At 37.5% G+C, this 13780-nt stretch overlaps 1 protein-coding gene and 1 long non-coding RNA gene across 3 annotated transcripts; one reads left to right on the forward strand and one right to left on the reverse strand.

Moving 5' to 3' along the window:
* Positions 1-886: 886 nt before the first annotated feature.
* LOC113047179 (uncharacterized) lies at positions 887-6241 on the forward strand. Its single transcript, XR_003276221.1, has 4 exons — positions 887-1116; positions 2182-2277; positions 2357-2481; positions 5967-6241. It is a non-coding gene; the product is annotated as an uncharacterized LOC113047179 (long non-coding RNA).
* LOC113047165 (uncharacterized) lies at positions 4364-13557 on the reverse strand. 2 transcript variants are annotated; one of them, XM_026208452.1, is made up of 8 exons: positions 13282-13556; positions 12843-13157; positions 12146-12463; positions 11785-12069; positions 8351-8671; positions 6121-6441; positions 5906-6043; positions 4364-5782 (listed from the first exon to the last, which is right to left on the reverse strand). In XM_026208452.1, exons 1-8 carry the CDS (start codon positions 13349-13351, stop codon positions 5514-5516), a joined length of 2037 nt encoding a protein of 678 aa, XP_026064237.1. In that variant the 5' UTR covers positions 13352-13556; the 3' UTR covers positions 4364-5513. The 2 variants fall into 2 exon arrangements, with proteins under 2 accessions (XP_026064237.1, XP_026064238.1); XM_026208453.1 differs by lacking the exon at positions 12146-12463 and having other exon boundaries at positions 13282-13557.
* Positions 13558-13780: the final 223 nt, after the last annotated feature.

The following is a 13780-nucleotide window of genomic DNA, read 5'->3' on the forward strand; positions in this document are numbered from 1 at the left end:
TAAAGAAAATTAATTCGTTATAACGAGAAAACGAACTTCGTCATGTCGAGATAACGAGAAAATTAAGTCGTTATAACGAGAAAACAAGAAGGAAAAATATTATAATGCATGGCCGCTATAGAACTTCCGTAGCTTTGCCTGCCCAAACAATTACATATAATTCAGTCGCAATGTCAGCACAGGCAACAGACTTTTACAATATGGATTCGACAGCACCCCCACAAACAGTGAGTAACAGTGTTCATTAATGCCTGATCTGTGATTAGAGATTTCTGATGTGTAGTTAATTATTCAAGTTCACACAGACTTTCTTTCTAAATCGTTAAATACTGTTTATGCATCAGAATCAAGCCAATGACTAAACGATCAAATTCACGTTGTTTCTCTTAGTAGCATGAAACTAATTTGTTCTTTAAACTGTGATTTAACTACAGAGAGCGGTCAAAGAACGCCCTTTATTTTTTTCGGAGCTGTCACACATCGCCAGTATCTGCACACTTGCCCAAGCTGCCGTAATAATGAATGAGGATGTTATCTTGCACAACGAAACTCTTACTGTATTCATGTGGTGTGTGTTTGCTGTAAGTTGTGGTGAAAACATTTTGTGAGAGAAAACGCGTTGCAATAATGACGAGATCACTGCATTCACGTGATAAACAGACTCTGTCTACTCAATGCTCATCACTGCAGCCTTTCATGTGATGGGACAAGATCGAAAAAATAATTATATAATCAACACTTCCATGATTCGTTAATCTCGACAGCTGTAATAGTAAAAATAAAATAATAATAATTTGAGAGGGGTTCCACATGTAATACGCATTTCGAATGCAAAGATGTCAGCCAATCACAACAGTTGTCGTTTACTCTGAGACTCACAGCAGACACGCCCCTTCAAACAGAGCATTCCAGTCAGAGGGCTAAAATCGGGACATAAAAATGCCTTTTATTTCTAAATTTTAACAATACAAGTACACATCAGGAAACATAAAAAAAGCATTTAAAAACGAAAATAATCCATGTCATGGGGACCTTTAAGAGAAGAGACGGTTTCTCGGAAGAGAAGTTCATCAGTCGAGGTGGAGCGTTGACTTTGTCGAGTCATCCAGTTTAGCGGTGAGTATAAGGTCTAATGTCCTCATATATATCTTCATTAGTCATCATTTTAGAGAGATGTAAAAAGACTTCAGGGATATCTTATTCAGCCCGCTGAGATGAGAGGAAACACCGCTTCCGTGCTGATGTGTCGTGTTGCGCACGCGGGTCAACTTAAGTCTGATAGAAAGACAAAACAACTGGTTTAATGCTGTTTTTACTACACTTCTACAATAGTTAAACGAATTAAAATTATATAATAAAATCTAAACTAATAAAACATCAACATGTTCATTCCAACTAGTGACAACCCTGTTTATAGATTCATTTAATCAAGCTATGGCTCAGCAATTTGGTATACGCAGATCAGTAGAAATTAGTCATGGCATTGTCCAGCTCAGTTTACTTCTCATTTCAATAGCAGCAGTACATCATTTATAATAATGATATAAACTGTTGCACTGAGTATACTGTTTATTTGTTTGTTTATTTCTAGGAGAGCGTCAACCCTTAATTTACATGAGGGGAAAATAACTAGTGTTCAGCCTACAGTTTACCCCTCTGCAACAGAGGAAGCATTATAGAAAAGAGAAGAAGACAGTAAAAACCACTCAACAGATATTGGTTAGACTTTATTTCTGGAAATGCAGTAAAGGTCACTCACATTGTAGTTAGCCAGAAATGTATTATTGCTTGCTTATGTGTGAACACATAATATTCAGCAGTATTATTGATCTGACTCCACTGACACTATTGGAAGAGGACTGAACTGAGCCAGCTATGACACCACTGTTTTACTAGATGAGTGAACACTGATTTCTACTGAACCATGATACTTTTTACTGTTTAGAGCTGCTTCACAGCAGAAGTGAATTCTGTTTGCATCATTATCAACATTTTTTTTTTTATCAATGTAAAGTTAGTAAAAATGTACCTAACAATATACTGGATATACACAAAAATAAATGTTATTTTCTTTTTCACAGCACTGTTTACCAGCATTCATGTTCAGCAGTGTGACATTAAAGTGTGGAAATGAGTTTTTTTTTCTTCCTTTTTTTTAAGTGTTGTGATTGCTATTTGCAGGAAAATTCACTGGTAACAACAACAACAAAGAAGAAAGACCAAAAATATAATTCTACAGAAGATGATGGCTGTGGTGAAACAAGTGCTCAAATAATGGTAACCTTTATTTATTTGATCTTTTAATAACTACTATCTTTATAGTTTTGAATACATAATAACTGCTATTGTATTTCAGGAACTAAGACCTGTGGGAGATCTTCAGACATGAAGAGATTGAGAAGTTAAACAAAATCAAAGAAGATTTTCAATATTAGTGCCAATTCGGTATGAAAACAGATAGAGTGAAAGCTGAGTGGAAAGGTAAGGTATAAATTGTACTCCACAAGAATTAAAAGGATAGTTCACCCTAAAATTAAAATTCTGTTATTAATTACTCACCCTCGTGTCATTCCAAACCCATTATACCTTTGTTAATCTTCAAAACACAAATTAAGATATTTTTGATGAAATTGAGAATTTTCGAACCCCTCTATGGGCATCAATGCAATTTACGCATTTAAGTTCCAGAACAGTAGGAAAGACATTGTGAACGTAATCCATGTAACTCTGGTGGTTCAACCTCAGTTTTGTCTTCTGTTGCATGAACACAACACTCATGCGTTGTGATGCTCTCGTGAATGCACATTACAGATCAATATTTTTGTAAATAAGTGGTAAAGTAGTGTTTTCTTTTTTTTGGACGCAAACACTCATGTTGCTTCATGAAATTAATTCAAAACAACTGGAGTCACATTAATTACTTTTACAATGTCCTTCCTATCATTCTGGAACTTAAATGAGTAAGTTGCATTGCTGTCTATGCAGGGTCAGAAAGCTCTCTGATTTCATCAAAAATATCTTGTGTACCAAAGAGGAATTAAGGTCTTATGGGTGCGAAACCACACAAAGGCAACTAGTTAATGACAGAATAGTCATTTTTGGTTAAGCTATCTCTTTAAGGACAGTTTTAACTTAAAGTGATAGTTCACCCAAAAATCTAAATGATGTCATTAATAACTCACCCTCATGTTGTTCCAAACACGTAAGACCTCGATTTATCTTGGGAACACAGTCCCTCCATTGAAACTGTGTGTACGGTCTACTGTCACTGTCCAGAAAGGTTTGAAAAACATCAGAGTAGTCCATGTGACATCAGAGGGTCAGTTAGAATTTGTTGAAGCATTGAAAATACATTTTGGTCCAAAAATAGCAAAAACTATGACTTCATTCAGCATTGTCTTCTCTTCCGTGTCTGTTGTGAGAGAGAGTTCAAAACAAAGCAGTTTGTCTTACCCGGTTCACGAACGAATCATTCGATGTAACCAGATCTTTTTGAACCAGTTCACCAAATCGAAATGAATCGTTTGAAATGGTTCGCGTCTTCAATATGCATTAATCCACAAATGACTTAAGCGGTTCACTTTTTAATGTGGCTGAGACTCCCTCTTAGTTAAAACAAACCAATATCCCGAAGTATTTTATGTACTCAAACAGTACACTGACTGAACTGCTGTGAAGAGAGAACTGAAGATGAACACTGAGCCGAGCCAAATAATGACTCTTTCAATATTCGAGTTATAGAGCACAATATAAGCAAGCATGGCTTCATTTCAGAAGAAGGCTTTCTTTTGGTCTATTTGGACCCAAGAAATAGAAGAAAAATGAGTAGAAATTAGTTTCATCTTCACTATCCCAGTCTCGCGTGAGAACTCATGTCTTGCACACGTGATATCACATTGTTTTCTTGTCACATCTCGCGTGTGTTTGGTTGTGAAATGTAGTTTGCATGCCAGACAGTGTTGTCGGAGATTCTTCCTATTGTAAAGTCATGCAGTGTGAAACCTCCTGTCACAGATCCATCATGTAGTGTGAACACAGCAGCCACTGAATGCTGGCCAAGATAGTTATGCAGTGTGAAAAGAACAGTGACCCGACTACTTTGAAAATCGTGCAGTCTGAACTTTACTTAAGGCACACCTGTGCAGTAATCATGCTGTCTAATCATTATATTGATATGCCACACCTGTGACCAAGCCTGCACTGAGGAAAGCTACACAGAAGGCTTCTATCCAACAGTCAACATGGCATATTTATTTTTTCTCATAGAGTAATCAAATATAACTTAATAATCAGAATCAGAATTAGAAAAAGCTGAAGTGTGTTTACAGGAGCTTCCAGTGCAAGGAAAAGGTACAGACATACATGAAACATAACACTAATAATAAAGAGAATATACAATAAATAAAAAAATATACATGGCAATAAAAATATAGAGGAAAAAAAAGATTTATGACTGCAAATTTGCTATTTATAGATGAACAGTTTTGAGAAGTCATGTAGAGATGTGCAGTCCTGAGATGTTACGTGTTGTTCAGGTGGAATATGGCCCGAGGGAAAAAACTGTTCTTGTGCCTGGCTGTTTTGCTGGTCAGTGCTCTGTAGCAACAACCAGAGGGCAACAGTTCAAAGATAGAGTGGGCTCAGTGTGAGGGGTCCTGAGTGTTTTATTTTTACATTTTTCAAGGTTAAGCAGGGAGCACCAGTAATCCTCTCAGCAGTCCTGACTGTCCATTGTTGTCTCTTGATGTCTGATTTGGTAGCTGAACCAAACCAGACAGTTAAAGATAAACACAGGACAGACTCAGTGATGGCCGAGTAGAACTGGGTGGCAGGTACTTAGCTGGTGAAGGAAATACAACCTCTGCTATGATTTTTTTTTTCTTTTGCAAAAGAGACGATGTGATTGTTTCACTTCAGGTGCTGAGTGATGGTGGTGCCCAGTAACCTGAATTACTCCACTGCTGTTACAATGCTGTTTATGATGGACAGTGGGGGAATTGCAGGGGGATTTCTCCTAAAGTCCACTATCATCTCCACTGTTTTGGCTCTGATTCCACCACACAGCCATTTGCTCAACCATATGCAGACTTAGCACAGTCCTAGATGGGGCCAATGACTGTAGTGACATCTGCAAACATCAGGAGCTTTACAGAGGGGTCCTTTAAAGTGCAGACATTTGTGTACAGGGACAATAGCAGTGGGGAGAGAACACATCCCTGAGGGGCACCAGTGCTGATAGTCAGGGTCCTAGATGTGAGTTTTCCCAGCCTCACTTACTAGCTGTTGCCTGTCTTTAAAGGAGCTGGTAGTCCACTGACAGATTTGGGAGGCCCCACAGAACTGGATCAGTTTGTCCGAAAGAAGATCAAACATGATGGTATTAAAGGCCGAGCTGAAGTCCACCAATAAGATCATTGCGTAATTCCCAGGTCTGTCAAGGTGTTGCAAGATGTATCAAGGGTGCAGTGATGTTCTTCAAGTTGGCCAAGATAATTCATTCAAATGACGTGGTATTAGTCAAAACAACTTTCATAAATGTTATCATCAGATTTGACCACACTTTTATTTTCAATAACATTCATATTGACATAGTCCTCTTCAGAATGATCAGAGTCCACATTGACATAGTCCTCTTCAGAATGATCAGAGTCCACATTAATATAGTCCTGTTCAGATTCATTATGATCCATGTTTTCACCAAGCTCTACATTTTCATAATCAGCCTCATCATCTTCTTCATTTTTGTTATCATGGGAGGCACCTGCATATGTATTACCTGCACCTACAGACATTGCACAGAGAGGGAGAATAACAGGAAAATTATGAGGAGAAAAGTGAGGATGAAAAAGTAAAAAAAAAATAGAAGACATCATATGACTTCTTTTCTAAAACTCAAGTATGTTACCTTTTGTGAAAGAGCACTTTAAATTAGTTTCCTTGTTCTTGTTCTTTTGTCTTCTCTTCAGCAGGAGGATGATTATAAGGACAGACAATAAGAGCAGCACAGCTGACACTGCAGCACCAATGACAGGAAGCAGAGAGGCTGAAAGAGACACATGTTTGAGTTAAACTTCCATTACCAGCAGTTCAACATGTTTTTAGACTCTTATACATCATTACCTGTGATAGTGATGAGCAGCAGTTCAGAGTCAGATGAACGGAAGGAGCGTGAGGAGACACTGACTTCATAAACACAACTGTAGTTTCCCTCGTGTGAATAATCTGCTTCAGGAAAGAAGAAGGAGGAAGAGTGATTGACAGCTGACTCAGTCCTGGTGATGTTTGATCCTCTGAACAGGTGAAAAGATCCTCCAGGAAACTGAGAGTCAGTGTTACAGATGATAGTGAAACTGTGACCCCTGGTGATCACTGGCCCCTGAGGCCCCTCATCAAACCATCCATCAGGATCACTGTGAGAAATACTGGGCTGCTGCAAGTTCACTAGAAAATGAGAAGAATACATTTATACTGTTTATTTTATTTAAAAAAATAAAAATGGCTTCAATAACTGCATCTTGTTGGGATCAAAATTTAATCCACAGCCATTTTTCAAAATGTTTCAAATGCAAAAAAGTCATAATTTACAAAATTAGATCACTTATATGTTATTATTGCATGTAATCTAAGATGCAGACAATGAGACAAGACTGAACACACTCTCCCCTACAGTGATAAAAAGTGTTACTTAAAGGTGACTTGAGCAACCATTTTAGTATATATCTTCTAAAGGGACGATACAATATAAATGAAACTTGTATATATTTTAGAGTAATCAATGTGCTGCTTGTATAGCAGTATAGATTTACTATACTCTGAAAATAACTTAACATACAGCCATTATTGTCAATATAGCTGGCAAAAAAGTAAGTACACCGTAAGTAACAACAAAGCCACGTGTCCTATTCATCATGTTCATGTTTTTTTTTCTGCTTGACAGGACCATACAAATTTGTGTATCTTGTATTACAGCAGTTAAGATTTGGTGCTTTGAGTACACTTCTCTCAAACAGACCACTGGATGCTCAACATGGCACCTTATGGCAAAGAACTCTCCAAGGATTTGAGAACTAGAATTGTTGCTCTCCACAAAGATGACCTAAAATATAAGAAGATTAGTAACAGCCTGAAACGGAGTTGCAGTACAGATGTTAGGGTCATACAGAGTTTTTCCAAGATGGGTTCCACGTGGAACAATGGTAGTTTAAAGCAGTCAAGTCCTCATGCTGTGCATCAGGTGCAGAAGCTGGTTTCATAAAAACAGATGCATGAGTTCTGCCAGCATGTCTTTAGAGGTTGCAGAAGTGGAAGGTCAGCTTGTCGGTGCTCTGACCTTAGGCCACACACTGCAACAAGTCAGTTTGCATGGCCGTCATCCCAGAAGGAACCCTCTTCTGAAGCTGGCTCACAAGAAAGCCCACAAACAGTTTGCTGAAGACAACCTTTCCATGAACATGAATAACTAGAACCATGTCCTGTGACCTGATGAGACTAAGATAAACATTTTTTGGCACAGATGGTGTCCAGCATGTGTGGTGACACCTTGGTGAGGAGTACCAAGCATGCTGGTGATATCATCATGCTCTAGGTCTGCATGAGTGCAGTTGGTGCTGGGGAGTGGCGCTTCATTGAGGGAAACATGGATTCTTGCTTGTACTGTAACAATCTTAAGCAGAACATGATGCCCTCCTTTCAGAAACAACAAGATAACGACCACAACCACAACGACCTGAACCCTATTGAGAAGGAGGTGGAATAGCACCATGTTTCTAACATCCAGCAGCTCAGTGATATCATTATGGAGGACTGGAAGAGGATCCCAGCAACAACCTGTGTTACTCTGGTGAATTCAGTGCCCAGGAGGATTAAGGCAGTGCTAGATAACAATGGTGCTCACACAACTTTGGACACCGATTTGAGATGTTCACTTAGTGTGTACTCACTTTTGTTGCAAGCTATATTGACAATAATGACTGTTTTTAAGTTATTTCCAGAGGATAGTAAATCTATACTGCAATACAAGCAGCACATTGACTACTCTAAAATATATCCAAGTTTGATTTCTATAGTATTGTCCCTTGAGAAGATATATACTAAAATGGTTGCTGAAATGTGAGGGGTGTACTCACTTTTTTGAGAAACTGCATATTATAATAATTATCACTAGGGGTAATACACTAAAGAGAGATGTTGTTTTTATTCACATGGTACTATTTTCATTACAAGAAAGTGCTAAATTATCAAAACATGTTTGACTAAGGATCTGTAAATTTGGTTGATCCTTGATACAGTCGCTAGCAGCAACTTGTGTATATACACACACTGGCAATGAAAGATTCAATTTTAAAAGTACCTATAATAGTGATGAGCAGAAGTTCAGAGGGAGATGAACGAAAGGAGCGTGAAGAGACACTGACTTCATAAACACAACTGTAGTTTCCCTCGTGGGAAAAATCTGCCTCAGGAAAGAAGAAGGAGGCAGAGTGACTGACAGCTGACTCAGTCCTGGTGATGCTTGACCCTATGTACAGGTGAAAAGATCCTCCAGGAAACTGAGATTGAGCTGAACAGATGATAATGAAACTGTGACCCCTGATGATCACTGGCCCCTGAAGCCCCACATGAAACGATCCATCAGGATCACTGAAGAAAATTTTGGGCTGCTGCAAGTTCACTAGAAAACAAGAAGAATACATTTATATGATTATAGAAACTCAAACTATAAGGTAAAACTACTTTAAACAAATAAAACGGCTTCCGAAACCCATCCTCGAAGGATATAATACACAGTCATTTTATAAAATGGCTCAAATAATAAAAAAGCATGGTCACACTTTATTTTAGGGTCCAATTCTCACTATTAACTAAACATTAACTATGACTTTTGCCTCAATTAACTCCTTATTTGCTGCTTATTAATAGTTTATAAGGTAGTTGTTAAGAGTATTGGGTAGGATTATAGATGTCATGCATTATATGTACTTTATAAGCACTAATAAACAGCCAATATGTTAATAATAGACATGCAAATAAGCAACTACTTATTAGTGTGAATTGGACCCTATACTAAAGTGTTATCAAAAGCATCATTACAGACTGAGTTCACTTATACATAGTGTTGGGTTCGAGTCCACCTAAGTCCAGTACAAGTCGAGGCTGAGTCTTCAACCAATCGAGTCTGAGATGAGTCCAAAAATAGGCAGAGTCGGACTCAAGTCCATGTCCCAAACAGCCAAGTTAGAGTCCAACAAAACTCTGTTATTTATGTATGGTTTAAGAATATCATATACAACTGAGATGGTTTGAGAGTGAGTAAACCACATTTTGTTGATTGAACTATCCCTCTAACGTTGTTTTAACCTTTACAACTAGAAAAACGCAATGTCCATTTAAATGTAACAAATGCAAACCTCTATTGCATCTTTTCATTTTGATTTTTGATTAATGGGGTCATATGATGTTGCTAAAAAGAACAATATTTTGTGTATTTGGTATAATACAATGTGTTCATGCGGTTTAAGATTCAAAATACACATTAATTTCCACACATTTTACATTGTTGCTCCTCTATGCCCCACCTTCTAAAATTTTTTTTGTACCTCTAGCGTATGACTAAAATATTATGCCCTTTACCATCCTTTGATGCTGTGTCCTGGTGCATTGAGACAAAACCAGTAAAACCCATCATAAACGAGGCATTTGTTGCATCCAGTGGCGACATAATACTGATTATAATGACTGAAACTGTCCTTTTACGTGTTGCATATCGTGCTAAGTAACAAAACATTTCTGCATTTGTGATCGGAGAAACAACAAACCACAAGCTCTACTCTACACTGCTCAAAACTTGTGTTTGAATCGTCACTGACAAATTCTTTAAATATGAAAACGTACATACAGGCTGTGAGTCAGAAGCACCAGACTATTCTTGGAAAGTTGTTATTGCCCTACTTTATAGTGACAGACACCGGCATTGTAGGTTACTCTCACAGGAAACAGTCCTCGTCATCCATAAATCTTCCCACATCGTGACGTAGACATGAAGGGGCGTGTTAGAAGGAGCCATTTTAGGAAGGTGTTGATGGGTCTTTAATTTTATAAAGAATTTAGAGACTTAAGTCTTGCAACTTTGCAGATCTTCTTTATGCACCAAGAGCTTTTAACACTCCTGAGAGAAAGGAAAAATTTTAATCGCATCATGACCCCTTTAATAATTTATGTCCCGCTTTGCTAAGCAAATTTAAAGTCACATAACAGAAGTTATGGCTGAATTGATTTATATATTGTGACATATTTCAGAGTCAAACAGGTTTTAGAATGTGAAAAAATTAAAGGGCGGGTCTTGACTTTATTCATTGTTACAGTAAATGTATAAATTCAAAAGTGGGGGTAATGAGGTATCTTGCTGAATGAGACATTAAGAGCAGAAAATGTGCCTTTTATCTCAATAATAACAAGCTTTATATCATTTATATGATTTTTTTTAAATTAAATATGAATTTTGAATAACCAAAATTAGTTTGTGTATGCTTATTCTATTCATCAGTGTTTGAACCATTAAATAAGAAAAAAAATGCAATTTAATTTCTTGGTTAAAAATAAAATAAAAAACGAATGGACGCCAGGTGTACACAGACCCCTTAGACAGGGCATTTACTTGGATGAAAATTTGCCTGTGAGGGATAAACCTATAGTCTGTATATTGGCACACACTGTGTATAAAAGCCCTACATATACTTTGCATAAGTCACAGGCAACTCACACCTGTTTTTTTATGCATTTATAGTTTCATTAATTACAATAAATGACATCATATAAGGACTAATTGATGACAGGCCATTGAATTATTTGAAATAATGCACACCCAGGGTGATTTTGGACCCATAAAAACTATTGCCACAAAAAGTTTAGAAAAAAGATTTTTCTTTGAAGCTAGAAAGTGCCACTAACACAAAAGAAAAAAAACATTCTCAAGCTTACTGAAGGCAAGTAAATACTCCAAGTATTACTTGCAAGACAAATGATAAATAAATAAACTCCAAAATACAAATTAAATAAAAAAATATTTCAGATAGTAGCCAAGTAAAGACTTCTAGAAATTAGTAAAAGTAAGAAGTAATTATTGTAAAAATAATCTTCGCTGTATACATTAAATATAGATGATTCTTAATAAAGTTATTACCGTAACTGATTCAGTCAAAAGCAGTGAGTGATTTTCTCCTTTTCTTTTGTTTGATTAACATTTATGACACAGTTGGCGGCTGCAGGTTTATGCTTTTGCTTTAAGATCTAATGCATAGATCAAATATTTTACCACATCTATATTTCGCCCAACTGTTCAAGTTCACTTAAGACAAAACCAACTGCATTTACATGAACAGTCTCCAAGACAGGCATTTTGACATAAGTGAGTTTTCATGTAAGTGAGTAGCAATAACAGAACTTAAGTGAAAGAAAATTCTCACACTGACTGAGAGGCACGTGCTTTCGGTGTGAGCATAGAAACCCGTCGACTTTCAAGTACTGGACAAGACTTAAAAACACATTTGTGTTAATGCATTGAGTCAGTGACATTTCCATCAACTATCCCTGGATTCGGTTGGACTCTGACATATTTCCAAGTCCGAAAGTCTCAAGTATGAGTCAAGTTCGAGTAAAAATGCATCGGAGCCTGTGACAAGTCCAAGTCCTTTAAAAACTACTCGAAACCGGACTCAAGTCCAAGTAGGTACTCCAGCTCTACTTAGTAATGCATGCAATCTATGAGACTTAGCTGATTGCACTCACCCACAGTGATGATAATAATGTTGCTCAAAGGTGATTTGGTGTTGTTTTGGTAGGAGTAACGGCAGCTGTAGCTGCCCTGATGTGAGACGTCTACATTAACAAGGTTGAAAGTCACACTAGATTCATGTGTCTGGGAGGGTACAGATGGTCCGTTTCTGAAGAGCTGGAATTCAGCTTTAGCCTCGCATCTTGGTTTAGGTGTTGTGCAACTGAACTGGAGATTTTCTCCAGGAGAAACAGCTGCATGTGTGGAGGTCAGGGAAAGAGTCGGCATCCGCAGCTCACCTGCAAAATAAATATGTGTTTATTTTAAACAATTTCCCCAAAAATAATGTGTGAATATGTTAAAGATTTGGCTTACCTGAACAAACAACACCAGCATCTTCACCATGTTTACAGTTATGTGTTCCTAGTCCTCTGTGTGGACATTGTGTGAGGGCTCTTTCACTTCCTGAACATTTAACGTCATCCAGCCAGATCGATCCACTGCCTTGACCAAAGGCAGCTTTAGGAGGAGCACTGATGGCTGATCCACACTGTAACTGTCTGCACACCACAGCAGCATCATTCATGTCCCAGTGATCATCACACACGGTTCCCCATGTGCCATTATAACGGATCTCCACTCTCCCACAGCATGAATCAGACCCACCGACCAACCTTATGTCTGGTAGTTGCCCTTAAAAATAAAAGTACAATGTGATAAAAAATTTAGTTTTGGCATGTTGTAAGTATTTCATATGTGTTTGACATTGTTGGGAGCAAACCACCAAACATGCATTGCCTCTTTTATTTCACAAGTTTTCTTAAAGTTTATGTTGTTTTAATTGCTGTATTATCCTATTGCTTTTTTTATTGCAAGCAAGTAGCACAATGTTGCATAAAATACCAAGGTGAACAACAAAAATGTAATAAAAAAAAATATGTATGTACTTTTACCTAAGCAGATGACGCCTGCATCTGCACTATGACCACAGTTATGCGTTCCAAAAGAAGGATAATGTGAATAATTATAATAATAATGAATAATGTGTGAATATGTTAAAGAATTGGCTTACCTGAACAAACAACACCAGCATCTTCACTATGACCACAGTTATGTGTTCCAAAAGAACGATGTGAACACTGTGTGAGCGATGATTCACTTCCTGAACATCCCACATCATCCAACCAGATCTGACCACTACCCTGGCCAAAACGAGCACTGCCATGTGCACTAACAGCACTTCCACATCCCAGCTGTCTGCACACCACAGCAGCATCATTCATGTCCCAGGCATCATCACACACTGTCCCCCATGTGCCGTTATACAGGATCTCAACTCTTCCAGAGCAGTCATTATTACCATTCAGCAGTCTGATACTAACATCTCCTAAAAAATAAAATAACTCCATTATGATACAACTCACATCTAACAACATGCTAAACTTGCAAATTACCCAATACAGTGACTGGTTATGTCATGATGCAGCTAGAATAAAATCTGTTGTACTCACCAGTTACCAAAGTCAGAGCACTGGCTGTTGAGATAAAAAAGAAAATAAAACACAGAAAAAAAACTGACATTTAAACATATGGTACACTTACAATTAGATATGTATTACCAAATAAAACTATTTAAAAAAATGAGTTTTAGACATTACTAGTTGATAATTGCATCCTATTAATTAGTCAGCGTTGTCTCAAACCAATCTCTTGTTTTAAAGGGGACATATGATGTGGTTTCAGTTTTTCCTTTCTCGTTGGAGTGTTACAAGTTCTTGGTGCATTAAGAAGATTTGTAAAGTTGCAAAGACTAAAGTCTCAAATCAAAAAGGTTTATTCTTTATAAAAGTTAAGAGTTAACCATTTCTACCTAAAATGGCTCATTCTAACACGCCCACACATCTCTATGTTACGATGTGGAAAGATTTGCATAACTCCGCCCCAAATGTTCATGCAAAGAAAGGCAGCGTGACGTTTCTTCTCACTGTTGAAGCCACCGCTGCCATGTCG

This window comes from Carassius auratus, chromosome 28 (assembly GCF_003368295.1).
Source record: "Carassius auratus strain Wakin chromosome 28, ASM336829v1, whole genome shotgun sequence".
NCBI classification, from domain to species: domain Eukaryota; kingdom Metazoa; phylum Chordata; class Actinopteri; order Cypriniformes; family Cyprinidae; genus Carassius; species Carassius auratus.